General features: G+C 65.8%; 5 protein-coding genes across 7 annotated transcripts in view; 2 read left to right on the top strand and 3 right to left on the bottom strand.

Moving 5' to 3' along the window:
* ZC3H18 (zinc finger CCCH-type containing 18) overlaps positions 1–6,163 on the top strand; it is a 32,500-nt gene extending 26,337 nt beyond the window's left edge. For both annotated transcript variants that reach the window (XM_040982246.1, XM_040982244.1), the window contains 10 exons: positions 1,245–1,436; positions 1,885–2,010; positions 2,932–3,036; positions 3,225–3,365; positions 3,645–3,704; positions 4,318–4,478; positions 4,566–4,765; positions 4,975–5,068; positions 5,265–5,361; positions 5,440–6,163. In XM_040982246.1, the coding sequence (XP_040838180.1) occupies positions 1,245–1,436; positions 1,885–2,010; positions 2,932–3,036; positions 3,225–3,365; positions 3,645–3,704; positions 4,318–4,478; positions 4,566–4,765; positions 4,975–5,068; positions 5,265–5,361; positions 5,440–5,635 (1,372 nt within the window). In that variant the 3' untranslated portion in view covers positions 5,636–6,163. The remainder of the gene's footprint in view (positions 1–1,244; positions 1,437–1,884; positions 2,011–2,931; positions 3,037–3,224; positions 3,366–3,644; positions 3,705–4,317; positions 4,479–4,565; positions 4,766–4,974; positions 5,069–5,264; positions 5,362–5,439) is intronic.
* Positions 6,164–8,284: 2,121 nt separating this feature from the next.
* IL17C (interleukin 17C) lies at positions 8,285–9,297 on the top strand. The gene is made up of 4 exons (XM_040982147.1): positions 8,285–8,315; positions 8,427–8,525; positions 8,620–8,977; positions 9,057–9,297. The coding sequence occupies exons 1-4, from the start codon at positions 8,285–8,287 to the stop codon at positions 9,295–9,297; spliced, it is 729 nt and encodes a 242-aa protein (XP_040838081.1).
* Positions 9,298–10,340: 1,043 nt separating this feature from the next.
* LOC121157845 (cytochrome b-245 light chain) lies at positions 10,341–13,485 on the bottom strand. 2 transcript variants are annotated; one of them, XM_040982242.1, is made up of 6 exons: positions 13,371–13,485; positions 11,342–11,411; positions 11,186–11,260; positions 11,027–11,110; positions 10,858–10,939; positions 10,341–10,606 (listed from the first exon to the last, which is right to left on the bottom strand). In XM_040982242.1, exons 1-6 carry the CDS (start codon positions 13,426–13,428, stop codon positions 10,397–10,399), a joined length of 579 nt encoding a protein of 192 aa, XP_040838176.1. In that variant the 5' UTR covers positions 13,429–13,485; the 3' UTR covers positions 10,341–10,396. The 2 variants fall into 2 exon arrangements, with proteins under 2 accessions (XP_040838176.1, XP_040838177.1); XM_040982243.1 differs by lacking the exon at positions 11,027–11,110.
* A 222-nt stretch (positions 13,486–13,707) lies between these two features.
* Positions 13,708–17,086, bottom strand: MVD (mevalonate diphosphate decarboxylase). Its single transcript, XM_040982241.1, has 10 exons — positions 16,981–17,086; positions 16,744–16,814; positions 16,535–16,649; positions 16,283–16,429; positions 15,123–15,322; positions 14,918–14,992; positions 14,618–14,836; positions 14,420–14,535; positions 14,226–14,334; positions 13,708–14,088 (listed from the first exon to the last, which is right to left on the bottom strand). The coding sequence occupies exons 1-10, from the start codon at positions 17,048–17,050 to the stop codon at positions 14,002–14,004; spliced, it is 1,209 nt and encodes a 402-aa protein (XP_040838175.1). The 5' UTR covers positions 17,051–17,086; the 3' UTR covers positions 13,708–14,001.
* A 6,065-nt stretch (positions 17,087–23,151) lies between these two features.
* Positions 23,152–26,200, bottom strand: SNAI3 (snail family transcriptional repressor 3). Its single transcript, XM_040982238.1, has 3 exons — positions 26,125–26,200; positions 24,010–24,585; positions 23,152–23,333 (listed from the first exon to the last, which is right to left on the bottom strand). The coding sequence occupies exons 1-3, from the start codon at positions 26,198–26,200 to the stop codon at positions 23,152–23,154; spliced, it is 834 nt and encodes a 277-aa protein (XP_040838172.1).
* Positions 26,201–27,857: the final 1,657 nt, after the last annotated feature.

Below are 27,857 nucleotides of genomic sequence, written 5' to 3'. Positions count from 1 at the left end.
GTGTGGCCCCAGTGCTGCGGGGTGCGAGCGGGACCACAGCAGACAAGTTTAGGGTGTAAAGCAGTCTTTATTAACCAAGCTTGGTGGTAACAGGGCCCAGTAGAAATGACACAGACCTCGGCAGTCCAGTCTGAATTGAAACCCTGAGAGGAACAAGTGGTCATTACTCTCAAGTCCATTCATTAAGCTGAAAGCCTATGTGCCAGCTTCCCCAGCAACATAAGCTATCCTGAGACACGCAGCGAACAGCCTGGGCACACTCACCTTTCCCTGGCTTCTCTGCCCACATTCTGTCACTGCTAGGCCTCCCCTCTGCTGAGATACTACATCTTAGCATTCACATGTTCGCTGTCCTGTCCAAGCAGTGCAGAGGGTGAGGACTACAGACACAGGGGCTCCCTGGCCTGAGCCTGCGGGAAGCCAGAGAGCAAGCAGGTACTGGAGAGGCCAAGAGTCGGAATGCAACAGTGAGTGGAGCACAGGACCAAGAGAGCGAGCCCCTCCCTGTCCTGGGGCTTTGTGGGAACTTGTGAGGGGCGTGGTTCCGCGACAATGTGGTGCCGCCCCCTCTCAGGTTCCACTGATGGTGACCGAGCGTGACAGGTGGACAGGAGGGACCATGTGACGGGGGCCCTGAACTGTGTGCCTAGGACCACAAACCAGTGTTTGAACCCTGCGCCCGCAGGGGAGACCCCGGGAGCTGTGGCGCCTGGCTCCAGTCTGGCCCAGCCTCCACGTTTGGACCCCAGGCAGTCGGGCAGCAGGTGGAGTACACACTCTCTGTCTCTCTTCTGTCACTCTGCCTTTCAAATCACTTTTATAAAAGTTACTTACTTCTAATTTGAAAGGCAGAGTTATAAAAAGAGAGAAAGAGAGCTTCCATCCCAGTTGGCTCTTGATGCCAGAGGCCACGCCTGGCTCCAGGGAGGTCCGGCACACCGGGCAGCCCATCAGCCAGTCACCACAGAGCAGAGGGGCAAGCATGGGCTTGCACATTCAGAAACTTGCCGTTACACTTGAAAACAAGAAATGATGGCTGCTTCTCTGGGTCCACCGAGATGTGTTCCGCCTCTCTGCACTGGACACAGAGCGGAGGCCGCCTCTCCTCTGGCAGTCAGGCTGGCTCCCTGACGGGGCGGCATTGAGGTTGAGGCCATCTGCGGGCACTGCTTGTCCTGCTGAGGGGTGTGTGAGTGAAGTGCTGGTATCTGTACCCCTTGCCCACCCCATCCCTCTGATTGCAGCCGGCCAGCTGAGCCACCCAGGAAGGAAGCCGCGGCCCCTGGGCCCCAGGTGAAGCGGGCGGACGAATGGAAGGACCCTTGGCGCCGGTCCAAGTCCCCCAAGAAGAAGCTCGGGGTGTCGGTGTCTCCTAGCCGTGCCCGAAGGCGGCGGAAAACATCAGCCTCGTCCGCCTCTGCCTCCAACTCTTCCAGGTGAGGATCCGGCTCAGGTCAGGGCTGGGGGCAGCTTGGGGGCAGCTGGGCAGGCTGCCGTGAAGGGAGTGTGGGGTCATCACTCAGCCGTGCCACTCGCCTAGCCCCCTGAGAACAGGCCTCAGGTGGCTGCCCTCAGGGTGGGGGGTCTGGGTGAGCCCTGCCATGCCCAGTAGGGCGTGAGGGTGGGTCTGGGTGAGCCCTGCCATGCCCAGTAGGGCGTGAGGGTGGGTCTGGGTGAGCCCTGCCGTGCCCAGTAGGGGGTGAGGGTGGGTCTGGGTGAGCCCTGCTGTGCCCAGTAGCGCGTGAGGGTGGGTCTGGGTGAGCCCTGCCATGCCCAGCAGGGGGTGAGGGTGGGTATGAAGTCACGGCTTTCACAGTTGTGCAGATGGACACGGTTAGCACACAGGCATACGTCAGGCTTCCATCCGGCTCCTTGCCCTTCCAGGTCATCCTCACGATCTTCGTCCTACTCCGGCTCGGGCTCCTCCCGCTCCCGCTCCCGCTCCTCCTCCTACAGCTCCTACTCCAGCCGCTCCTCCAGACATAGCTCCTTCTCGGGCAGCCGCTCCAGGTGTGTCCCTGGGCCTGGCGAGGCCGGGCAGCAGGTGCAGCCTGGGCAGTCTGCTAGGTGCTTGTCTTCCTTCTGGAGACCAGAGAACCCCAGAGTTGTCACTCCTAGCTAGCAGAAGCCCAGGTGGGAGGGGGCGAGGAGCCAGCCATGGTTCCCCCGGGACCAGAGGATGTTCTGAGGAAACCCAGCCGGGGGCTGCTGGCCCTCTGCAGTGCACCCTGGGCACATCAGCTGCGCAACTAGCCAGAGGCCACATGTGTACACACGCTGCCCAGTGGCATCACAGGTGTCCTTCCTGGACCAGGACACAGCTCTGAACAGATTCCTGGGCATAGCAATGGGCATCTGAGTGTAGGAGGTGCCAGTCTGACGCTCTGCCCGGGCACTCCTATGCTCTCGCCGGAGGCCAGGGGCGGGGGGGCTGGGCCTGCCAAGTCCCTTACTGCAAGAGGCGCCTGCCTTATGTGGCAGTTCTGTCAGGCTCATTCTGGGCCTGGAGGTGATCACCGACTGGTTCCAGCAGCACCCAGGTTGCTCCCAGTGAAGCAGGCTGCCCTGGAGCCACATCGCGACCCTGCTGCCTCACCCAGCCCTTGGCATGTGCCCTGCCAACGCCCGAGTGCCTGTGGAGCTGATCAGAACCTGCTGTGATGCAGCCGCAGGCCAGCGAAGCCTGTGCTGTCACCTGTGGGCCTCTGACCCCCCACACACCCCTAGGCGCTCTGCCCCATGACCTGGGACCCTGCTGCTTCCAGCTCTCTCGCTCTGAGCACGCCTAGGAAGTGACAGCCCTCCACAGCCAGGTTTCCCTGGGAGGCGAGTGTGGGTCGTTGCACATTGTGTGGCAGCGCAGGCTGCTCCAGCCCCGGCGGGAAGGAGGGCGCCAAGTGTTTCACACTCACACTTCTCCTGGTTCCCCAGGTCGCGGTCTTTCTCGTCATCCCCATCCCCGTCCCCAACTCCATCCCCACACAGGCCTTCTATCAGAGCCAAGGGGGAGCCCGCCCCACCTCCTGGGAGAGCAGGGTAAGTCCTCACTGTGACTTCTCGCGGGGTCTTTGGGCGCCCCTGCACGTGGGTCCCATTCCTCGCACGAACAGATGATTCCAGGACGTGGCAAAGCCGCTGTGCTGGGACCCTGGGGAACCTGCAGGGTCAGGCCTGGAGTGCTGGGCCCCCTGGTCCCTGAGTGAGTGCCACCTGCCACCTTACAGAGAGAAGTCTGTGAAGAAGCCAGCCGCGGCCCCTGCCGCACCACAGGCCACCAAAACCACTGCTCTCGCCCCTGAGCCCGGCAAGGGAGACCCCCGGGAAGTAAGGAGGAAGGAGCGACAAGCCAGGACCCCCCCCAGGAGGTGAGCAGGCTGCCCCAGCTTCCTTCGGAGCCACCACGAGCAGGTGGTGATGCCAGTCTGGCCTACTGGCCTCCATTGGAAGGACAGCCCAGGCTGAGCAGTGGGGGCCTGCAAGCCCAGCCTTAACCTGAAACCTCGTGTCCAGCCCAGCTGCTGTAGCCGGTCCCTCCCTTCGTGGCCTTGGCCCCAGTAGATGTCACCTGAGACAGGCGGAGCTCCAGCTGGCCCCGGCAGCTGCGCGAGCCCACAGCCGCTCTGAGGGTTGTTCTTCTGTTGCAGGCGGACTCTGAGTGGCAGTGGCAGTGGTTCCAGCTACAGCGGCTCCAGCTCCCGGTCCAGGTCATTCCCCAGCTCCCCGCTGCCCGCAGGCAGGCATCCCAGTGGCTGCTGTGAGCCAAGGGCTCTACCATGACTCATGTGGATCGCTCAGCTCTGAGAGCTGGCCCTGGTGCCCTGTCCATGCATACCCGGCTGGGGGAAGCTGGCCAGCCTGCTGGGAGGGATCCTGGCAGCCAGCTGTTCCCTTTCCAATGGGCCTGGTCTGGGAATCCGGTGGAAATGGCTGTCTGTCCTCCCCTTGAGTGCAATGCTGTGTGCTGGCAGGGGCACACCCACCACACAGCCACGCTGTGCACTTGCAGCCCCTGAGGCGCTGTCCACCCTCCCACAGGGTGAGCCTGAGCTCTCCCGGACCCTGGTCGCCTGGGCTTCTGCTCTGTACCACGGCCGAGTCAGAGCTCTGCCCTCAGAATGTCATCTCCGCAGCTCAGCCCTGTTGGCACACAAGCCAGCATGTGGGCTTCGGGCTCAGATAAGGGAACGGGGGTCCATTCCCGGAGTCCCCGAAAACTGCTCGTGGCCCTGAACCAGAGTGGGCCCAGGCACTCGGAACTCCCCGCCCCCGCAGCCAGGGCAGCGCCTCACGTGCAGGTGTGTGTGTGTGTGTGTGCAGGTCCTTGAGTGTGAGCAGTGTGTCCTCCGTGTCAAGCGCCACCTCCAGCAGCAGCTCCGTGCACAGTGTGGACTCGGAGGACATGTATGCGGATCTGGCCAGCCCCGTGTCCTCAGCCAGCTCGAGGTCTCCAACCCCAGCCCAAACCAAGAAGGAGAAAGGTATGTGTGCCTTGGGCCTCTGCTCAACGTAGACTTGGCCATGAGGGCGCATGCGGACAGCCACGCCTGAGCCTGTGTCCTCGGCAGGAAAATCCAAGCGAGAGGACGGGGCTAAGGAGGACAAGCGGAAGAAGGACTCCTCCAGCCAGCCGGCCAAGTCCACCAGAGCCCCGGCCGGGGGCAAGGCCTCGCAGGCATCCACGACGCCCCAGCAGGCAGCCCCAGGGCAGGCTGCACAAGGCTCCTTCGTGGCCCACAAGGAGATTAAGCTAACTCTGCTCAACAAGGTGAGGCTGCTGTCCCCGCGCTGGGGCCACCAGTTCCTCCGGAGCTGCCTCAGAGCTCAGGGCAGGAGACGGTGTGAAGTGCCCGGCCCAGGGCACTGGCAGGAGGGTGGCCCTGTGGGCACTGCAGGCCTAGGGGAGCCAAGGGCAGGCGCCAGTGCGGGCGGAGGGCCCTGGGCCAGCCGCGCACCCTCATGTCAGTCTTGTTTTAGGCGGCTGACAAAGGGAGCAGGAAGCGCTATGAGCCGTCAGACAAGGAGCGGCAGAGTCCTCCGGCCAAGCGGGCAAACCTGTCCCCAGAGCGAGGTGAGCCCCAGGTGCTGTGGGGTGGGGTCACCTCAGGGCCTGACCGTCCCCCCCAGGGTGGCTCACACTGACCCTGGTTCCTGCGCAAGCCCTTGGGTCTGACACGGCCGCGAACTCCATGTCCACACCCGCTGTCAAGGGCAGAAACCCTGGTAGGTGCTGAGAGCCACTGGCCCTCACGTGGCCCTGTCCTCAGGTGCTCGGGACCGCAAGTCGGGCATCCGGCCGGGCTCCCCGAAGGCTGAGCGGCAGAGGGGCCAGAACGCGAGAGCGCCTGCGGCCCCTGCGGACAGGTGAGTCCCCCTCCCCACAGGGAACCCCAGGTGGTGTTGCAGAGAGGGCTGTGGGGCTCATGTTGCACCTGCCCCTAGGAAGCGCCAGCTGTCGCCGCAGTCTAAGAGCTCCAGCAAGGTGACCAGCGTGCCTGGCAGGGCCTCGGAGGCTGGCGCAGGCAGCAAGTCGGGCAAGGCCAGCACACTGTCGCGGCGCGAGGAGCTCCTGAAGCAGCTGAAGGCGGTGGAGGACGCCATTGCGCGGAAGCGCGCCAAGATCCCTGGGAAGGTGTAGGCCGCCGGCCTGGGTCTGCGGCTGCACCTTACTGTGGCTGCAGTTCTTTTTTAAAATTAAAAGAAAAGGTTTTCTCAGCTGGAAAGAGGCCACACATGAGATGCAGATGAGGTCAGGTCTTGGCCCCCCCAGATAGACCTGGCCCCCGGGCAGGGGGCTCGGATTTTATGTAAAGTACACGCCCTGCCCGCAGCCCAGCCGCCACAGCAGCCCCCTGCCCCGCCCCGGGCAGGCTGAGCGGCAGCGGTGCGAACCCCAGATTCTCCTAGAACCACTGGCCTCTCCCCTTCTCCCTGTCCCAGGATCGGAAATATATATATATATGTATATATATATATTCTTGACTAAATTCTGGCTGGGAGACATTTTCTGTCTTTTATTTTAAGCATCAAATTGTTTTAGTTGATTAAAAAAGAAAAAAATTACAGAAAAGACTTAAAAAAAAAACAGGCCAAGGATGTCGTTGGGGCGTCAAATGTGGAGGGTCTTTTTTGAGGGTTCTCCTAAAATAAAATATTTTGATAAGCAGCTGTGTGCACGGTGACGCTGTGACTGTCTGGCTGCACCGCCGAGTGGCCCCCTCCACCCTGGTCCCCAGCTGCACCCCAAGTCCTTCAGAGCTCCCAGGGAGAAGGGGTCTGCTAGGGAGGGAGCATGTTCCCGCCAGCCAGGGGCCCACGCTACCACCCTGTAACCGTGGCACAGGCTGCCCAAGGAGGGGTACTATGCCCCCTCAAAGCAACTTCCTGTTAAGGCCCCAGGTTGCAGCCAGTGCCCAGGCATGGTGGGGAGTCCTCCGGGCCAGGGGCTGGGTGCCCGCGCTCACCCTCCGCCTGCAGCACTGGCACCCCTTATGGACACCGGTTGTATCCTGACTGCTTCCATCCAGCTCCCTGTGCCGGAGACCTGGACAAGCTTCCTGGCACCATCTTCTGATCAGCTCAGGTCTGGATGTTATGGCCATTTGGGGAGTGAACCAGCAGATGGAAGAGCTTTCTGTAAAATCTGCCTTTCCAGTAAGAATAAATTTGTTTTAAACACTATTGGAGAGGCAAATTTAGGGAAGCAGAGACCAAAGATATTCTATCCACTATGGCCGCAACAGCCTTTTGCAACTCAGCCAGTGCAATCTGAAGCCAGGAGCCAGGAGCCTCTTCCGGGTCTCCCACACAGGTGCAGGGTCCCAAGGCCTGGGCTGTCCTCCACTGCTTCCCCAGGCCACAGGCAGGGAGCTGGATGGGAAGTGGAGCAGAGGATTAGATAATAGGGGCATTGCACTAGCCCCTAAAGCAAATAAGAAACAGAAGCCATCCCAGGGCAGGAGTAGCAGGGACCAGCATGGCTGTGAGTGGGTTTCTGCAGGTCCGACCCCAGCTCGGGCACAGCGCCTCCTGGGCTGGGGGCGACTGAGCCAACAGCAACCCACACCTGGGGCCTTGAGGTGAGGGCCACTGGGCGGGTGGCAGCTGCTGGGGCGGGGCCGGGGCCTCTGCACTGCCACTTCCTCCTCGTCGGGTTTCCATTCTTGCCCAAGCTGGGACTTCTGCGTTTGCCTCAGCGCCCGTGGGAGACTGTCCCGCCCTGTGTGTGTTGGCCTCTTCCCGCTGGCAGCGCTGGGGACCATGGGTGGGACTGGGCAACACCAGGAGCTTCCCAACTTGCTAGCGGCCCTGAGCGCTGCACACCCACACCCTTGCTCTGCAGCCCTACCCCTTGTCCACCCCATGACCCCCTCAGGCAGGTGGGGCTGGGGGGCAGTGGGGGACCCTCTGCAAAGGAGATAGGACTGTGGTTCCTGTCTGGGGTGACTGCAGCACGTGTCCAGCCGCTGCTCTGTGGGGCTGGGGGTGCGGCACAGACCTTCAGGTCTTACTGGGTCACGCTCCACTCTACTCACCAACTAGGAGGGCCCTGGGAGAGGGCATCCTGGCCTGCCTGCCTCAGGCCAAGCACCCACCTGTTGGAGGCGTCTGCCAGGGCCCCATCCCGACCGGGATCTGGGCAGTGGTCTGTGCCCTGCAGAAGTGCGTGCACCTGGCCCCTTCCCAAGCTTCACCCTGCAAGTCCGCAGGAGGAACCCGAGGCAGGTAAGCCCCTGTGCTGGGGTGGGCTTCCCCAGTCAAGCCCCGGGCAGGGTCTACTCTGAGCCCCCAAGGCAGAGCAGTCAGTGTGTAGGTTTAGCACCTGCCAGCAGGAGCATGGCCAGCTGCCCGGCTCTCCTAGTGCTCTTCCCCTCGGCCTCTACTGCCTCCATCCTGTACATCATATCCAGGCCCCCCAGGCCAGCTGGCTGGCTCCATCCCACAGGAAAGGCAGAGGGGGCAGGCCCCGCACCGGGCCCTGAAGCTGCTGTGTCCCCTGCAGGCCTGCCAAGCCCCATCCCACCCAGACAGGCAGCAGTATGGCTCTAGCTGTTGGGTCCCCAACGTCCAGGTGGGAGACCCAAAGGAGCCCCTGGCTCCTGCTTTAAAAGAAAAAGAAACTGACAGTAATGGGATGCAGAGCTGAGGACCCCAAGTCCCCACCCACACCTGCCTTGTCCTCCCCCAGGCCTGCAAGCACCTTGTCTTGATCAGCTTGGACAGTCAGAGCCAGCCTTGACCGCTGCAGCGGCCGGGAGTAAGGTCCCCCCACACACGGGGGAGCATCATGGACAGGCCACTGTGGGACGCCCCACCGGGTGCTGGGTGGGGGTGCCCAGGGCAGGAGACCAAGGGGCAGGAGAGGGAAGCACTCCGGGCTGGGCACTTCCCAAGGGGAAACGGTCGGATTTTCCCCAGGTGTGGCCCAGGTATAAAGGCCGGCTGCAGCCAGGTTGGCCACCAGCTGCTCGCTGGGACCACTGCCAGGAGTCAGGTGCCTGACAAGTGCTGCCGCGGCCGCCAGAATGGTGAGCCCCACCCCAGTCCTTGATCCAAAAGTGGGGGCTGGGGGGAGGGGCAGCTGGCTCCACTGGGCCTCCACATCCCCTCTTGCCAAGACAGGTTGGAAAGGGGAGCGAGGACTCCCTGATGGTCCCCCCACCTTTCCCCAGATCCTCGCTGGCTTCCTGCTCCTGGCCTGGCTGCCCCTCTGGGGGGCTGCCCACACCCACAGCCGAGGGGCCCTGCGCTGCTACTCGGCCGAAGAACTGCTGTCCAACCAGGCGCCCCCACACCTGCTGGCTCAGAGTGCCAGGTGGGAGCAGGCCTTGCCCGTGGCACTGGTGCCCAGCCTGGAGGCAGCAGGCCAGCGGGGGCAGCCCGAGGGGCTCCAGGCCGCCAGCCAGTGCCCGGTGCTGAGGTCTGAGGAGGTGTTGGAGGCTGAGACCCACCAGCGCTCCATCTCACCCTGGAGATACCGGTGAGGGTCGCGGCAAGGCCTGGCTGGGCTGGAGGGAGGGGAGGAGGGGGCCGGAACCTCACGGCCATGTGCCCCACAGCGTGGACACGGACGAGAGCCGCTACCCCCAGAAGCTGGCCTTCGCCGAGTGCCTGTGCCGGGGCTGCATCAGCGCCAGGACGGGCCGCGAGACGCCGGCGCTCAACTCGGTGCAGCTGCACCAGAGCCTGCTGGTGCTGCGCCGCCGGCCCTGCGCCCGCCACGGGGCCTTCGCCTTCCAGGCCGAGTTCATCCGCGTGCCGGTTGGCTGCACCTGCGTGCTGCCCAGGTCCGTGCGGTGACGGTGGCCGGGCCCACCCTCCTATTTATGTCTATTTATTGGTTATTTATAACCCCATGGGGCCTTCCCTCGGCAGTTGGCGCCGTGAGCCCGCCTGTCGTCAGGAGTAAACACGTTGGTCGAGTGCAGCACCGTGGCCGCGTTTTGGCTCGCCTCCCCCGCCCAGGTGCTCCGTCGGCCTGGGAAGGTGCGAGGCAGCACGGGGGCGTGAGGCGCACAGGTGTGGCCCTCGGCTCCCAGCACACCTGACGCTCCCGCTGATGGTCTCCTCCCGCCGCAGCAGCACCTCAGTCGGCCGGCCCGTGTCCACCTCAGCTGTGGGTTCTGGGTATTCTGCCAGGCCACGGGCCACCAGGATGGCCCTGCCCATGCCTGCGGTCGGCAGGCAGCCCGCAACTGCTGCCCCGGCCCCCCACTGAAGGACGGTCGCCTGGCCCCTGCCAGGTGAGAAATGGTGGCTCACTCCAGGCATATCAACAGGGAGCAGTCAGGGAGGGCTTGTTGGAGGAAGCAGCATTTGCTGAGCACCTGGGAGGACTCAGTTCCACACGTGCTGAAGAGCTCCCATCGAGTGACAGCACTGAAGACAAAGCAACAAGCCCGGGACCGGGCGGAGACCCGGGTGTCGGACAGCACTGAGGGCAGCGGAGCCACAGCCAGGTCAGTGAGGCCACGAGGTGGCCGGGCAGGGGTGGCAGGTGGGGGCTGGAGGTGCAGAGGCGCCGGGGCCGCTGAGGGGGGTCCAACGCAGACCTGTGGGGGCTGTGTGTTGGCCGGGGAGGGCAGCAGGTCGGCCACAGGTGACGCCAAGTGGCCACTCCGCTAGGCCCAGGAGCACGCTCGGCTGAGGCTGGGAGAGTGGGGGACACCACAGTGGGGGGGAGCCTTGGTAGCCGCCAGCAGAGCCAGACTCCCTTCCTGAGCACTTTGGGGGTCTGGTGAGGGGGCAGGGAGGGCTCTGGCTTGCCGGCTTTCAGGAGGGTGCAGGTCTCGGGGGCTGCCGCAGCCCTGACCCCAGAAAGCCCCCCGCACAGACACAACACGTGGGCGTTTGCTGTGTTTATTGTAGCACATGGCGTCCCTGGGCTCATAGGGGACAGTCACACGACCTCATCCGTCACGGGGACAGGGTTGACCTGAGGGCCGCCTGGGGGGGGGGCCGCCACATCTTCCTCCGTGGGCTTCCTGCGGGCCTCGGCGGGGGGCCGAGGAGGGGGGTTGGTGGGTGGCTGCTTGATGGTGCCCCCCACCTGGGGCCGCTCCTTGGGCCGGGGTTCGATGGGGGTCCACTGCTCACCACGAACTGCCGCCTGGGAACACAGGGGGGCTGGCTGGACCCTGCCTGGGAGCCCGACCTCCCCACCTTCGAGGCAAAGCCTGCTCTTCAAGTGCTCACACCCCGAACCCCAGGACCTGGCTCCCCATGGCCTGGCAGGCCGCAGGGGCGCCTGCCGCTAGTGAGAGACCGGCTCTGGGCCCGCCCTGCCTCGCCCTGGGGAAGGTGGATGAACACTTGCTCTTGGCCGTGGGACACGTGGGAGGGCTCGGGGCCCTCACTCACCAGCAGGTAGATGATGCTGGCGATGACCAGGCAGGCGGTGCCCAGGATGGTGGAGAGCAGGAAGCCTGCAGGCACCGACAGCCTGGAGGAGGGCACAGTGCAGTTACTGCCTGCTCGTGCCTGGCCCCGGCAGCTGCCAGTCCCGCCCAGGGCCCACCGCCCCACTCACGCGAGGTGCAGGGCGGCACGGAAGTAGTAGTTCCTGGTGAGGGGCCCCAGGAGCTTGAGCACGGCGGTCAGGTACCTCTGTCCGCTGCGGGGAGGGCACAGGCTCAGCCGCTGCCCGGCCGCCCAGCCAGGGCCGTGCAGGGCGAGGGGGCGCACTCACCAGCGCTCCATGGTGGAGCCCTTGGCCCTCCGGCCGCGCGGGTACTCCAGCAGGCACACGAGCGCGCCGGCTGCGCTGCGCCCTGGGTTAAGGAAAGGCGCAGGGGTGCCCAGCCCCGCCCGCATGGCACCCCAATCGCCTTCTGCGGAAGGATACATGGAGTAGGTGCCGAAGTACCACTGGGTGAAGCGGCCGGCGGTGGCCACGATGCCCCCGGTGATGAGAACTGTGGGTGGGCACGTGCGGGTGAGCAGTGCCCGGGCATGCCCTCTCTTCTGCCCCACACTGGCTTCCCCCAACATCCCGAGTGGTCAGCCCCCCTCGCTCCCTGGGCACCGGAGGCTCCACCGCCGACCCAGCTCCCTGCTAATGGCGGGGGAAGGCCCGAGCGCTTGGGCCCTTGTGCCCACGTTGGGGACCTTCCGGCATCCGCCTGGCAGTGGAGCCATCCTGGGAGCTAGCCAGCAGAGGGGAGCGCCCTCCTGGAAGCTTAGCCTGGTCAGCCCCTCTGCGCGGCCCTGCCCTGCCCACAGCTTGCTCCCTGCCCTTCGCCACGAGCGCAGTGCCAGGCTGGGCTGTGTAAGGTGCCCTCTGGTTTGCAGAGGCAGCCAGGGGCCTGGCGTGCACAGCGGCAGTATCGGAGCATGTGCTGCCAGCTCCCATGGGGTTGTGGAATCTCCTGCCCGTGTTCCCCTGAGGTTTGTCGGTATGAGTGTTCCCTGTGACCCAGAAGCTGCAGTTGACATTGTGGCCTAGTGCGTGAAGCTGCTGCCTGTCACCAGCATCCCATACGGTGCCAGTTGGAGTCCCTGCAGTTCCCCCTGCCTGCTTCCCCACTGATGACCTAGGAAGGGGAGGAGTTTGGCCCAGGTGCTTGGGCCCCTGTGCCCGTGTGGGAGGTGGGAGGCCAGAAGAGGCTCCTGGCTGGGAGTGAACCAGCTCTCCCCTGTGGATGGGGGCCCGAGTGCTGGAGCCCTTGTTGCACCTTCCGGGCAGGCGCTGGCAGAAGCCAGAACTGACAGGCTCTGGGTTGGTCCGTGGCTTCCTAGGAGGAGGAAGGCCCCCTGCCCCGCTGTCCTGACCCCCTGCCCGTGTCTCCAGGCCAGAGGCCCCACCTCTGCAGATGCTCTGGGCATGACGCTGTGCCCAGCTTGCTGCTGGCAGCTCAGCCACAGCTGCGTCCTAGACCCCACTGCGTGCGCTCCTGAGCCCTCCGACCCCACACTGCCGTTTAACTCTGCCGTTTGTCCCTGTGGGCACTGTGGGAAGACAGAGTGCTTCCTCCTGCAGTCACCCAGGGCAGCTGATTCATCTCCAGGGCGTAAGGTCATCTTCCGGGGCCTCTGTTGGTGCCGGGGTGGACACCACTGGGACACTCCCTGCTTGTGCAGGGAGCAGTGAGAGGCAGGGTGGGGCTCACGGTCCCCGGTAGGGTTCAGAGGCTGCCAAGCCAGGCTGGGACTCAGTGATGCCAGGGAGCCGGTGGCAGGGCACTGCAGGGGGTCACTGTGCTGCTGGGGTGGGCAGGACGTGGCCAGAGCCAGCTGCCATATCTTGCCGTGGGCTCACTGCCTGGCCTGGGGCAGAGGCTGAGTGTGGCTGGAGGTTCCTACTGCCCGGTCAGAGACGACTCCGGCAGGGCCTGCATCCCTGGACATGGCTACCTGCTCTAATGGGGGCTGGGACCCCCAGGCCTGCCACTTCCTGGGGTGGCTGGGAGGGAAGAGGAAGTTGCAGCTGTGTGAGGCAGGCAGGTGGCAGTCCCACAGGGCCTTCTGTGCTCCCCACCATGCTGCTGGCCCTTGCAAGTCAGGGCAGTGCCCACCAAGCTCTCCCCAGCTGGCCCCTTCCCACCCAACACCCTGCGCCTCTGGCAGTGCCCCAGAGCACCCTACAGAGCCCACTGATGTCGGCCACCCTCCCCCACCCAGGCTTGCCCACCCAGGACTGAGCCCCCTCCGCCACACCAGGGGGAGGGGGTAGTGCCCCTCCCCACTGCACACCCCCGAGGGAGCCCAGCCTGGCCCTGCGCCCACCCACCCCTGCTCTATCCCACGAGCGGGGCGGGGGCTTTCCCAGCGACCCGGAAACCATCGGGGCCCAGAGGCACTTCCTCCTCCGGGCCTCTCCGGGCGTCCGCGCCTCGGGTGCTGGCCCCTGCCCACCCCGCTGGGCGCGCACTCACTCAGGCCGGACGCCAGCGCCTGCTCGTTGGCCCACATGGCCCACTCGATCTGCCCCATCGCGCTCCGCACTCGCACGCACTCGCACCCGCTCGCTGCTCGGCTGTGAGACCTGACCGCCGTCGCCCCGCCTCGGCCCGCCCCTCCGCCCCGCCCCGCCGGCCTCCATCCAGGCCCAGGCAAGCGGGGCTGTCCCCACCCCCACGCAGGCGGAGCTTGCCTGTGCCCCTGGACAGGACAGGGACCAGGGGCCTAACCCTAACCCTGGCTGCAGACAGGGCTGTCTCCCGGGGCCTGAACACACCCCAGCCCCTGAGTGAGGCAGGAGGCCAGGCCGGGTCCACGTCTGGGCACAGTCCCCTCCCCAGGGGCCATAGCTCCTACACCCCCTTCCCTTCTCCCCTGGACCCAGAGGCAGGCAGGAGGAGGCGCTCACAGGGGAGGAAGGACAGAGTGCAAGCAGGCAGGCAGCAGCTGTCCTGGTTTATTCCCGTCAGTCACCACTGCTGCCCTGAGCCCACTGGGCCTTCAGGGAGCACCACTGCACGCGGGCTGGCGGTCAGGCTGGCCCACTGCCAGGCCAAGCCAGGAGCCTCGAGTCCCAGCGAGGACACTCTCCTGCGGGTGTGGGAATCAAGCGGCTGGTCTTGACCTTAGCAGGCCGTCAGGGCCCAGGAGGTGAGCCTCGGGGTCATCCAGGACTTGGGGCCCAGGCCCCACCTGCAAGAGACCCAGTTGTGGGTGATGGTCGCAGGCCGTGCAGGTGGGTTAACACGGGGGGCCTTCCTCCTGCCCGCAGCCCCGTCCGTCACACGAGATGGGATGTGGGGCAGAGCTGTCCAGCAGGCCCACCTCACCTGGGTGGAAATGATGTACTTGACCCCGCCAGGCATGGGTTCCAGGGCCAGGGCGGTCTTCAACTCGTCCGAGAGGGGCACATTTGCCACCTGCAGCCCCTTCAGAAACCTGGGAGATGGGAAGGTGTGAGTGTAGGCCCTGTGGAGCCCCCGGCCTTGGAGCCCGCTGGCCTGGCACAGGACGGGTCACTCACTTGTCTCCGTTGGCCTCGGGCGGGAAGCTGTGCTTCACGGCAGCCACAAACTCGGCCACAGTGTCGTCCAGCGTGAAGATGACGGCGTTGGGGCCGGCATCAAACGTGTACGCCACCTGGAGGTCAAGGCAGATGCCCCGGTTGCCCAGCAGGGCCCGGGGCTGGGGGCGGGCGGGAGCTTGCGTGCGGCTGACCCACCTTGGTCTGCCCGTGGTGCGCGTTGAAGCGGTGCACCAGATGGATGATGCGTCTGGAGGTGTCGTTGAGGTAGGAGATGGGCGGGAAGGTGTCGAGGCACGTGGCGTGGAACTGGTTACTGTCCTTCATGGTGAGCTGGGCGAAGGCCTGGAAGTCGCGCTCCAGGACGCAGCGGGCCATCTCCCGCATGCGCGTGGGCACCACCGCCTCGGCCCGGAACTGCAAGGACAGGTTTCCTGGCTGGGCTGCGGGAGAGGCGCGGCCTGATTGCACAGGGCCGCCCCTCCCGGCCGCGCGTACCTTGAGCAGAGCACTGGTCTCCACGCTGGTCTGCATGCCCACCGTGCTGCCCATCAGCTTCCTGTCTGCACTCACCTGTCCCAGGCACACAGAGCTGGGCCACCCGCTGCTAGGCGGCCCGCCCCAGCCCCACACCCCGGGGGCCGCCCCGTGTGCTCTGGGACAGGCAGGGGCCCCGGCCAGCCTCCCAGTCCGCTCCACTCACCACCAGAATGAGCACTCGCAGCTGGGGCCAGTGGGACTCCGGGGCCACGGGCTGTGCCACGCTGTCCTTGCCATCAGCCCGCGTCCCCATCTGCCACTCCACGAAGCCCCCGTGCAGGCTCCGGCAAGCACTGCCTGAGCCCCGGCGAGCCACTTCTGAGAGGTCGCCATCCACCCCGTAGGCCCGGGCCAGCGTGTAAGCTGCAAGCATGGGGGTGGTGGACAGGGAGTGAGCACAACTCCACGGGGCAATACCCCCCAGGCTCTGGGCCACGCTGGCCTCCAACGTGGCACTGCCCCCTGGGCATCTCCGAGGCACGTGTCCTGGCGCGGGGGGCCAGATGCTCACTGCCCAAGAGGCCCTGGGGGACAGCAAACCAGCAACAGGGGATTTGTCTGAGTGGTGGGAGGGGCGGGGCCCAAGGCTAAGGGCCCACAAGCAGGCCTGCTGCCCCTTGGAGTTATCATCTTAGCCTGGCCCACGCCCCGTTGCCAAGGGTGATTCAGGGACAGCCATGGAGTCCCCGGCTGGACGAAGGCCAGGTGAGCCCTCCCTGCAGGCAGCCATGCCTGGCTGGCCGAGAGGACAGGGCCGACCCCTGAGGACACCCTCGGAGCCTGGGGCAGCTGTGCAGAGGAGGTTTCCAAGTCTGACCGGCCCAGGGAGGCCTGCAGGAGGATGTGGTGGGCAGAGACAGACCCGCCCGCCAGCCGGGGTACCCACCGAGGCAGGCAGTCCCCATGTGCAGAGACAGACCCGCCCGCCAGCCGGGGTACCCACCGAGGCAGGCAGGCCCACCCGCCAGCCGGGGTACCCACCGAGGCAGGCAGTCCCCATGTGCAGAGGCAGGCCCACCCGCCAGCCGGGGTACCCACCGAGGCAGGCAGTCCCCATGTGCAGAGACAGACCCGCCCGCCAGCCGGGGTACCCACCGAGGCAGGCAGTCCCCATGTGCAGAGGCAGGCCCGCCCGCCAGCCGGGGTACCCACCGAGGCAGGCAGTCCCCATGTGCAGAGGCAGGCCCGCCCGCCAGCCGGGGTACCCACCGAGGCAGGCAGTCCCCATGTGCAGAGGCAGGCCCGCCCGCCAGCCGGGGTACCCACCGAGGCAGGCAGTCCCCATGTGCAGAGACAGACCCGCCCGCCAGCCGGGGTACCCACCGAGGCAGGCGTAGCCCGCCGCCGAGGAGGCCAGGCCCGCAGCCGTGGGGAAGTTGTTTTCAGACGCGACGTGCACCTTGTAGCTCAGGCGTGGAGGCGGCGAGTCCCCGTCCTGCGTGCTCCTCCGCTTGCGGGCCAGACGGCGGACTGCGGGCCAGGAGAAGAGTCGGGTGGTGCCCTGGCCGAGCTCAGCTGAGGCCACCCCTACTCCGGAGATGCACGCTGCCCCCATGGAGGGACACCCCGACTCACTCTCCTGCAGGCAGGCCTGGAGCCGCGGCTGCCTCACGTCCTGCTCCTGGCCGTTCAGCCAGACCCGATCCTCCGAGAAGTCCTTGCTGATGGCGGCCGTCGTGGTCGTCTTGAGCTGGGAGAAAGCACAGGGCCACCTCAGGGCCCCTGGCCGAGCCGGCGGCTGACCACACAGCCTGGCCAGGGCATGGCAGGCCGTGCACACCCACCTGGTCCTGGTGCAGGGTGACGCTCAGGGACGAGTTGATCGGAAGGACCAGCTCCTCATCTCGCTTGCCCCCTGCAGCGGACACCACAGGCTCACCGGGAGCCCCAGGCCGGTCCCAGGCGGGCTGCGCCTCTGCCCTGGCCTGTCCAGCCGGCCCCGGTGGACCCCGCCCCGGGCCCTCCCAGGACCACCGGGTGGCCATGGTGCGCGGGGCACGACCCCCGGCCGCGGCACTCACAGTACTTGATGACGGCGATGTTGACCGGGGCGCTGCAGGTCACGACCACCGGGGGCTCGGCCGAAGCCATGCTCGCACGCCAGTGCGCCCGGACTGCCGACTGTGGGCACCGGCGGACCGCCCCGCCTGCCACGCGATTGGCCCACGCGCACCCGGTGGCTCACGCGGCGCCTAATCAGCACCGGGCCACGCCCACGCTTCATCTCTCAGCCAATGAGCGGGATCGAACCATGGGCTGCCGACACTGAGCCCGCCCCTTGTCGCCGGGGACGAACTGCACAGGCGCGAGGGCGGGATTTGCGAGGCGGGGCTGGCGGGCTTCCGGGGCGGGGTCGGCGGGGCTGGCGGACTTCCGGGGCGGTGTCGGCGGGGCGGGGCTGGCGGACTGGCGGGGCGGGGCTGGCGGGCTTCCGGGCTGCGGGGCCGCGGGCGGCATCGAGGCGCTGGGCTCCCCGACCTCGGCCTCTGGCCCCTTCCCGGGCGGCGGGGCCCGGGGCAGGACGGGCTCTGACGGGTGTGCGCTCCCGGCCCCACCAAAGTGTCACCGCCGGGGGCTTCCGCGGGTGTGCAGTGCTCGACGTGTTTTTAAGCATTTAGACTGAGTTGCGGAGAACGAAGCCCTCCCCCCACCGGCCTTCGGTGCAGGGCCTCGCCTCCGTCGTCGGGTGTCGGGGTTCTCCTGGGCCCCCTGAGCGGAAGAGGGCCCGTCCCAGCATGGGGGGCGCCGGGGGCGTGGGAGGCGAGGGCCGAGACCCCCGTGTGCTGGCCGCGCAGTGCAGGCCGGCCGCACAGAGCAGGGACCTCAACCCCTTCCCAGCCTCACTGCGTCGGTCGGCAGGAGGGAGGCCTGGGCAGTGTCCAGGCCCAGGTGCGACAACAGGCCACAGGCTGCCCTCACGGGAAGAGGGGCACGGGAGGGACCACGCGGGGTGTCTGTGCGCGTGAAGGGCGTGAAGGGCCAGTTTGGGGTGTCTGCACGTGAAGGGCCCCTGTGGGGTTTCTGTGCACGTGAAGGCCCGTGTGGGGTGTCTGTGCACGTGAAGGGCCCGTGTGGGGTGTCTCTGCACGTGAAGGGCCCTTGTGGGGTGTCTGCGCGTGAAGGGCCCGTGTGGGGTGTCTGCACGTGAAGGGCCCGTGTGGGGTGTCTGCACGTGAAGGGCCCCTGTGGGGTTTCTGTGCACGTGAAGGCCCGTGTGGGGTGTCAGCGCGTGAAGGGCCCGTGTGGGGTGTCTGTGCACGTGAAGGGCCCGTGTGGGGTGTCTGTGCACGTGAAGGGCCCGTGTGGGGTGTCAGCGCGTGAAGGGCCCGTGTGGGGTGTCTGTGCACGTGAAGGGCCCGTGTGGGGTGTCTGTGCGCGTGAAGGGCCCGTGTGGGGTGTCTGTGCACGTGAAGGCCCGTGTGGGGTTTCTGTGCACGTGAAGGGCCCATGTGGGGTGTCTGCACGTGAAGGGCCCGTGTGGGGTGTCTGCGCGTGAAGGGCCCGTGTGGGGTGTCTGCGCGTGAAGGGCCCGTGTGGGGTGTCTGCGCGTGAAGGGCCCGTGTGGGGTGTCTGTGCACGTGAAGGGCCCGTGTGGGGTGTCTGCGCGTGAAGGGCCCGTGTGGGGTGTCTGCGCGTGAAGGGCCCGTGTGGGGTGTCTGTGCGCGTGAAGGGCCCGTGTGGGGTGTCTGTGCGCGGGAAGGGCCCCTGTGGGGTGTCTGTGCACGTGAAGGGCCCGTGTGGGGTGTCTGCGCGTGAAGGGCCCGTGTGGGGTGTCTGTGCACGTGAAGGGCCCGTGTGGGGTGTCTGCACGTGAAGGGCCCGTGTGGGGTGTCTGCGCGTGAAGGGCCCGTGTGGGGTGTCTGTGCACGTGAAGGGCCCGTGTGGGGTGTCTGTGCACGTGAAGGGCCCGTGTGGGGTTTCTGCACGTGAAGGGCCCGTGTGGGGTGTCCGCGCGGGAAGGGCCCGTGTGGGGTGTCCGCGCGTGAAGGGCCCGTGTGGGGTGTCTGCGCGTGAAGGGCCCGTGTGGGGTGTCTGCACGTGAAGGCCCGTGTGGGGTGTCTGTGCACGTGAAGGGCCCGTGTGGGGTGTCTGCACGTGAAGGGCCCGTGTGGGGTGTCTGCACGTGAAGGGCCCGTGTGGGGTGTCTGTGCGCGTGAAGGGCCCGTGTGGGGGACCTCTCAGGGACGGGTCCAGAGCGTCCAGGGCTGGCCGGCCCTCCCTGTGCTAGCTGCTGGGGGAACGTTCCAGCAGGAGGCAGGATCCCGCCGTGCCACAGGCCGCATGCCAAGGTGGTGCCTGGGATGCCACTCCCTGCCTTGCCAGACCTGAGGCAGCAGCCGAGGGACCCTGAATTGCTGGCCACCGCAACTCCAGCCCCAGCTTCGCCGCTGTTTAGGTCAGGAACCAGCAGGTGGCAGCACTCCCCCTTCCCCTCGCTGTCTGGATTTGCTACTCCGTTTTGAGTTTTTAAGTTATTGAAGTGCTTACTAGTGGTCTACGGTTTGTGGTTCGTAGTGTGCGCGCGTGTCTGCAATGGCTGTGGCCTGCGGGGTGGGAGATGTGCAGTCCTCTGATAGCACCACCACAATCTGCACTGACCACCTGGACTGGAGCCACGGCCACCACGCTGTCCGTGACTTCCAGGGGCTGGTAGAAATGGAAGGTGTGAGGCTGGCTTGGCCAGGTGCAGGCGTGAGAGCCTGCAGCCTTGATGCGGGGGTCCCTAGGCAGGAGAGAGGGGTGAGCTCCAGGTCAGGACTCCCAGGGGCCATGCAGCATGATGGGGTGTCCAGCACAGCCAGCACCCCCAGTGTCAGCATGAAGCTTTATAGTTGAAGGGTTATTTTTATTATTTGTCTTAAAGGCAGAGTTACACAAAGACAAGAGACACAGAGAAAGAGTTATTCTGTCTGCTGGCTCACGTGGCCCCGACAGCCAGCTAGCCTGGGCCCAAGCCAGGAGCCCAGGGTCTCCCCCGTGGTACAGGACCCAAACTGTTGAGCTGTCCTCCTCTGCTTTCCCAGGACACAGCAGGGAGCTGGATGGGGAGCAGGGCCCGTATGGGATGCTGGCTCTGGCACTGTCCCCGGGTGTGGACACGGGAGCGTGTGAGCTTACGGCCTCTGCCCGCTCTTCCTGAGGCCTCTCCTGGGCCAGTCTGCCCTGCTGTGTGTGCCTGCTGGGCTGCAGTGGGAGGAGCCCAACACAGGTGTGCGATGGCTCGTGCTGAGGTGTTTGGCCAAGGAGTTGGGTCCTTGGCTGTGGCGTGCCGTGGCAGGGAGGGATGAGGGAGTTGGTGGGCAGTCGGGGGAGGCACTGCCTACCCCTGGGGCTGGGTCTCAGAAGGAGCCCCCACAGGGACAGTGAACACCTGCCTGGCTGGGGTTATGGCCGCACAGAGGGAGCGGACCCTGGGGAACAGTGCTGGGCCGTGAGGACCAGGCAGAGCTTCTGCAGTGGCTCAAGCGTTGTTTGTTTTAGTTTGTTTGTTTTTACTTGAAAGGCAGAGAGACACAGGGACCTCTCATTTCCTGGCTCACTCCCCTTGAGGCTGCAGTGGCCAGGGCTGTGCCAGGCTGAAGGCAAGAGCGAGACTGCTCGGGGCCCCTCACATGAATGCAGGACTCAAGGACCTGGGCCGTCCTCGGCTGCTTTCCCAGCCACAGCAGGGAGCTGGAGGGGAAGTGGAGCTGCTGGGAGGAGACGCCCATCAGCCAGCGCCGGCAAGGCAAGAAGCAGCAGAGGGGCTGGCGCAGTGGTGACAACCAGCATGTTCAAGTCCCGGCTGCTCCACTTCTGATCCAGCTGCCTGCTTGTGGCCCCGGGAAAGCAGCAGAGGACAGCCCAAGACCTTGGGACCTGCATTCACGTGGGAGGCCCGGCTGGAGCTCCTGGCTCTGGCTGGTGCAGGCATTTAGGGAATGAACCAAAACATGTAAGTCTTGCCTCTAATTTTTTCAAAATAAAACAGAGCTATGGGCTACAGCAGTGGTGGCCTGGGATGGTGGGCTACAGCAGTGGTGGCCTGGGATGGTGGGCTACAGCAGTGGTGGCCTGGGATGGTGGGCTACAGCAGTGGTGGCCTGGGATGGTGGGCTACAGCAGTGGTGGCCTGGGATGGTGGGCTACAGCAGTGGTGGCCTGGGATGGTGGGTATGGCTGCTGCGGTGGGCCGCCTGCATCTCCTAGAGGCTCCTGGGCTCAGAAGCCACAGCCTCATGGCAGACTGCAGCCCCTACAGGGCGAGGGAGGCAGGAACGGGGCCGCCCAGGCTCTGAGCTCAGCCACACAGGGCCCAGGGCGGGCACCCACAGTGTACACTGTAAGCAGGGGGCTATTTTCAAACACCTGCAGAACCCCAGGATGCCCTGTGCCACAGTGGTATTTATAGGTTCATCCTGGACAGGGTGGCGGGCCGCAGGCTGCTGGCCTTGGAGAGCCACAATGCCCTCACATACCTGTCCCCAGGAGGCCTGGCTGCATGGCTGCCTGTGACGGTGCCCCTGCGGCCAGCTCTTGGGGTGCCTCTGCCCTGGACCTCGTGCCAGGGGGACTTTGAGGAAGAGGTGCTCAGGTCCCCACCATTCCTGATTCCACTGGAACTGGAAGAAGGTTCCAGAAATCCAGCTTCAAATATGTGCATAAGCAGGCAACCAGGGGCGAGGTGGGCAGGCCAGGCATCCCTGTTGCATCCAGCCCCCACAGGTGCCCTGCCCTGTGCCAGCCCTGGACAGAGGGGCAGTTTCCATGGGCAGTCACAGGGAGGCAGTCTGCTATTTCTGGCGTGTGAGATTCCCTTCCCTGGGCCCGACAGGTGCAGCTGCCCCATTTAGCACCCATGGCCCAGGAATAGAACACAATTTACAATGCAGCTTCTAGAGGCACCTGATGCTCTGAGAGGTGCCCAGGCCCTGAGCCTCCCATGGGGCGCCCGGACACCAGGCCTGGCAGCAACTCCTGGCTCTGGCCAGGATGAACTGCTCCCCGCGTACTCTGATCATGCAGCAGGGTGGTGGTTAATGCGGCCCCTGGGGACTGGTCAGCCACCCCCACAGGGCTGGGAGGTGCTGCTGCTGCACAGACGGCTTGTTCTCGGGGCCCTTAGCCGACTGGTCCCCCCAGGACCCCAGGTGTGGCCTCACTTGGGCAGGGCTCTCTGCCAGTGGCCCCTCACCCAGCATGAGTGGCATCTTCCCAAGGGAGGGGCCAGGTTGGGTCAGGCTGTTGACCCTGTGAGGCTCAGGGGACCCCTGCCCCAGGGTATCCCCAGCTGCGTAGCCAGCCCAGCCCTGAGGTGGCAGCTCAGTGAGGACTGCCGGGGCCCCACAGGCTGAGCCCAGCCACACGTGGCAAGAAGGGAGCAGAGCCATGGTCCCTGCAGCTCTGGGCCTGGGCTGGAGCTAAGATGGAGCTGCTGGCCATGGGCTGCCCTCCTATGGGAGGAGCAGGTATCTGCCACCACCTCCCTCCCCGGGAGCCTCAGCTGGACCCCTGTGTCCTGGCCTGGGTGTTGTGCCACAGGATGGAGCAGAAGACAGAACTCCTTGGGAGGAGGTGGCTGGCTGCCTGGAGGGGCCCCCAGACTGGACAGCCAGGCAGGACGTTGGGCTGGCTACAATGGCATGGCCTGGGACAGCAGGCTAAGGTCAGGGTCATTCGATCCCACCCAGATGCCCCTAGCCTGTGCGAAGCACACGGGGCCAGGGCCAGGGCCAAGGCCCACCGCTTCAGAACCACTGGGACGCCTGGCCATGGGCTGTCTGGTTCCCCCACAGCCTGTGCCCACCCTGATCCTGAGGGCTGCCACACCAGTGTGTTCTTGGGGCTCACTGCTCTGTGGGCAGGGGCCTGGGCAAGACTCGAGTTCAGAGAGTGCCTATGGGCACGGCAGATGGAGACTTTATTACCCAGGCTCCTCGAGTCGAAGCAGACACAAGACGGGGTCCCTACCCACAGGCCAAGCGAGGCAGGCGGCTGTGTCCTCAGGGCCATGGGGTGGCTGCTGGCCAGGGGGCAGCCCCTCTGTGCCAGTGCTGCAGCAGGAACTGCCACGGGCGCATCCGGGGCGAGCCCTGGGATATCAGGGGCTGAGACCCCAGCTGCGAGCAGGTCTGTGGTCTGGCCCAGGCCTCAGCAGGGTGGGCCGAGGTGAGCAGGCAGAGGGGTGGCACCCTCCACCCTGCCAGTGTGGCTCAGGGGCCAGGGTGGCAGCCAGCGTCTGTGTGCCGAACCAGGAGGGACATGCGGGAGAAGGCCTTGGCGCAGCCCGGGCAGCGGTACCTCTTGGTGTCCGAGTGCGTCTGCAGGTGCGCTCGGAGGTTGGAGCGGTCAGCAAAGGCCCGGCTACAGTGGGGGCAGGCGTAGGGCTTCTCACCTGGGAAAGAGGCAGGCAGCTGCAGGCGAGGAGTCCCCAGCCCTCCCCCGAGCATGCTCCGCCCTGCCTGAGGCTGACTCCTAGGGCCAAAGGCAAAGGCAGTGCTGTCCTTTGCCAGCGTCCATTCAGGTCTGGACACGAGCAGCCCTGGGGGCGGTGGCCAGCGGTCCCTGCTCTCTGGACACCACACCGAGACGCCATGAACAGCCCCCTTCTGCTCCCGGGCCACAGGGAAGGAAAGAACCTCCGTGGGGCCTGGGAGCGGCTCCCGCGGCCTCTGCCCTGTGAGCACTGGGGAGCCTCCTCCCCTTCCCTCCCTACCCTCTGCTGCCAGTGTCCGTCCTGACCTCCCCCGCCCCACACCCAGAAGGCTGGCTTCCCTTTGCCCGGATCAGAGCCCTTGCCTTTGGCCAGCTGGAGGGCGGGGGAGACCCCCACTCTCGGCCAACTGCCAGGCTAGACTTCCCCAGGCAGGGGAAGCCATGGGGTGTCAGCAGACCAGTGCTTGGTCTGGCTTTTGCGTGTGTCCCCTGGAAGAAGTCCAGGTCCCAGCCACTGTCACTTGGCTCCCCGCTGTGCTGACCCACACTGGTGCCCTGACCGACACAGTCCAGGAGCTGGGAGAGGTGGGCAGGGGCCTCCCGCAGAACTCCTGAGGGTACCTGGCTGGCCGTACCCGTGTGGGTGCGCAGATGGCCCTGCAGCAGCCAGGGCCTGGAGAAGGCCTTGCCGCAGGTGGCACAAACGCAGGGCAGCGTGTGGGTGCGCTGGTGCATCTTGAGGGCTCCCAGACTGCCGTACTCCTTGCCGCAGAACTGGCAGGCGAAGGCACGTGCCGCCTGCAGGTGGCACTGTAGCTGCTGGTGCCTGGCCAGCCCAGCCAGCGTGTGGTAGGGCCGGTGGCAGTGGACACACTCCAGGCTCTGGGGCGCTCTGGGCTGTTTGTCCGGGGCCCTGTCCCCACCGGGGCCTGAGATCGGGGGCCACCGTGTGGGCAGGGCCAGCACAGAGGGCAGGTTGAGGTGGTTCAGGCTGTCTTTGAGGGGGGCCCCAGGGGCCCGGGCAGCCCGAGGGTCCCCCCTGCCCGTTTGCAGCATGTCTGGCTCAGCCGCAGCTCCCGGAGCTTCCTGGTGGTACAGGGCAAGGCAGGGCCAGGGCCGGGGAGGGTCAGCCGGTGTGCAGGGGGGCTCCTGGGCTGGAGGCGAGAAGGGCCCCACTGGCTCCCCACAGGCCATGCAGGCACCGGCAGCTTCTGGAAGGCAGCAGGGGAGAGTTAAGAGGTGAGATGAGGCCCCTCTTGGTGCCCCCTCTTGGTTTTGCACTGGCTCCAGGCTGCCGGGAGCCAGGGGAGCCAGCTGGGCAGCGCCTCCGATGACCTGTTCCCCCCACCCCCAGCACCCGGCAGGCCCACGCACGCACGTGGAGTCAGATCTCTTGCAGCAAGTGCTGTCTCCCTCAGCTAATTAGCCTGCAGTCAGCCCCGAGTCACTTCTGCAGCGTCCCCGGGGCGGGATGCTGGGTGCCAGCTCAGCCAGCAAGGAGCCGGAGCCTCTGGGAGCTGCAGGCACGCCCTAAGCGCCGAGTCAGCTTACAGCAGTGGGAAAGGGGCATCCTGGGGCAGTGTCCAAGGTGAGCCCCACCTTCCTCACCTCACTGCCTCCCCCTCCAACTTTCTGAGCATAAAATCAGGGGTCAGATGGACGTGGGGGACACTGTGCGCCCGAGTGGAACCCTCTGCCTGTGCAGGACATGGCACGGGTGCTTGTGGGCATCATGGACGGGGTCCCCGATGGAGCTCCTGGCTTCAGTCTGGCCCAGACCGGGCTGCTGTGGCCACCGGGACTGGAAGACCAGACCTCTCCCACCCCTGGCTCACCTGCCGTAGGAATTAAGTAATATTTTTAAAGCGAGCACTCGGGAGTTCTGTCCTCCCAGCACGGGGACATGAGAGACAAGGCCTCAGAGAGGCCTGGACAGCCGGGAGGGGGTGTGCTGCCTGTCCCCACCTGCACCTGGCCACACGGAAGGTCACCTCTGTGAGTTCAGCCCCACCCCTGGGCGCACAGCAAGCTCTTGTCTGTGGGCTTCAGGCTGTCCCAGAGTGCAGCTTTGGGGCTGGGGCCCCACTGAGCCATGCAGGGTGGGCTGGGCTGCGAGGGCCCCGTGTGACCATGTGACTTGGCGGTGGCTGTGTGGGGCACAGGGGCCAGGCCAGGTGGTGGGGTCCTGGATGACCTCCCTCCTGGCTCCAGCAGTCCCCCAGAGTGTCTACGCCCAGGTGGCTACAGAGCCAGCATGCCAGCCGGGCGAGTGGGCTCCCATCTGAAGGGGGAGGTCGCTGCGTACAGCTGTTCCCGCACAGGGTCTCTATCCCACAATCAGGCTTCTGGGACCAGCGCCAGTGCCAGGGAGGTACAGGAGGAGCCAGCGTGTGCCCAAGCCTGTCCAGCCCCTGTGCTGGGGATCCCGCGCTGTCCACCCCAGTGCCCTGGGCCACTCCCATGCCTCCTGCCCGGGCTGCCACAGTGGGGTGGGCTCAGGCGCCACAGAGGGAAGCTTGGGGAACTGAGGACTTTTCCAGGCCGGAATGTACAGTTTGCAGTTGATACATACACCTTCGTGGGCTGCTTTTACCCCTGCTGCCAGAAGCAGGGCCAAGGGGGTCCCCTAAACAGATAGGGGAGTCACTGGGTCAAGGGGCATCCCTCCCACCTGGGGACAGGTGTCTCTTGAGCGCCCTGGTCCTTGCCCCACCCTCCGGTCCCGCAGGGTCGCTGCGGGCAGCCCCTACCTCTCTGTATCTCCAGCTGCCCGTAGTTGGGGACCCTGTGGCCGGAGTGCGTCTTCACCAGGAAGGAGCGCGGCATGGTGCCCCCGGGGCCGGGTCCCACTCCGAGTGCCCGGCGCCCGCGGGCAGGTGCGGGCAGGGTCAGGCGCATTAGCATAGCGCGCGCCTCTGCCAATCAGCAACCGGCGCGCACGGGGCGGGGCCGCAGGCGCCACGCCCAGGACAGGTGCGCGGGCTGGCCTCCCCGCCGGACTTCCCTGGCGCGCGCCCCCAGTCACGCACTGACCGCTTGGCGGGGCCGCCCCTCGCGCTGGATTAAAAAGGCCAGCAAGCAGCCGGGTCCTTCCTGGCCGGGCGGCCCCTCGGGACCAGCCAACCCCCAAGCGTTGCCGGGCAGACCCCAAAACCTGCCCAAGGTGACCAGGCCACCCCTCTGGACGAGCGCAGGCAGGAGCAGCCCAGCCCAGGACCCCCAGGAAGCTCCGTGGGAAAAACAAGGGGCCCTCTTCAGAGGGTGACCTGGGCATGGCTACTCCCCCACCTCCAGTGCCCGGAGAGCAGGGGCAGCACCTATGGCGCGCCAGGCCCCTCTGGGGTCACCGCCATGGTCAGCAGGGCAATTTCGGCGGGGGATGGCTGCCCTCTGGGCCTGTAGCTGCCAGGTGTGAGTAGCCCAAGGCTGTGGCTTCGTCCAGCTCTAGAGGAGGGGATGGTGTGATGGTAGTCCACACTGCAGCCAGTGTCAGCCACTGGGAGCCCCTTCTGCTTCTGCACCTGTTCCTCCTGGGAGAGGCCTATTTATAGTCCCTCTTCCCACCGCCCGCATGGCGGCCTGCGGGACAGGCCCAGCCCTCTGCCCCCGGCCATCGCCCTCTGCCGTCAGGCACCCCGAGTGAGGTTTACAGTTGAGCATACACCTTCTCCGTGGGCTGCTTCCTGAGCACATGTGCGTGCAAGCTGCACCCCATGCCCCGGGATACTCCACGCTCCCAAGGGTTCAGGGGGTGTCGGCTCAGAGGCTGGCCCTGAGAGCAGCCGTGACTGGGTGTGTCCCAGCTTGGGGCACCCCGTGGCCACCCGTCCACCTCATGTTCCCATTGCCTGATTTCCAACACCTGCTTGGGCCAGTGGTGCACGTGGCCACTTGTCCAAGCAGGTCATGGTTGCTCACACTTGGGGTACAACTGTGCACCCTAAACCTTTCCTCCAACTATGCTGGGGGCCACGGACGGCTTCGCTCTCAGCCGCCCTTAGACATGTGTCCCTGACGCCTCCTCACATGTGAATTTGAGCCTCGCTTTGCAATCCTTGCTGGGGGTGGCAGTGGTAACCACCGGGTCACCTTGAGGGATTCGTGAGCTTCCGCCTGAGGACAAGCCCACCCTGTCTGGCCGGTCAGCCGACTCCCTCCGAACGGGCCTGGTCAGGCTCTGGTGACCTGAAGGGGAACCCAGGAGACTTGCCGCCACAGGGCACAGCAGCGCAAACTTGGGGTACCATGAAGACCTGCACGTGGCTGCTCTGGCCACTGCGGTGAGCGCTGGGCACCCCCACCCCGAGTCAGGGAGGTGGCACCTGGCTCCTCTAGTGAGGGCAGAAGCTAGGGAGCGATGGATTCTTGGGGCTGCTGCACCCTGTCCCCCATGTGGCCTCGGGGGCCTTCCTGGGACAGCCCTGGGAACAGGGGCAGTGGCAGCGGGGGGATCAGTGAAGCAAGAACAGACTAGGGGGTCACT

The sequence above is a fragment of the Ochotona curzoniae genome, unplaced genomic scaffold (assembly GCF_017591425.1).
Source record: "Ochotona curzoniae isolate NIBS_2020 unplaced genomic scaffold, NIBS_Ocur_1.0 contig_3622, whole genome shotgun sequence".
NCBI classification, from domain to species: domain Eukaryota; kingdom Metazoa; phylum Chordata; class Mammalia; order Lagomorpha; family Ochotonidae; genus Ochotona; species Ochotona curzoniae.
The sequence above is the reverse complement of the archived record's forward strand: the minus strand, read 5'-3'. Positions and strand labels throughout refer to the sequence as shown.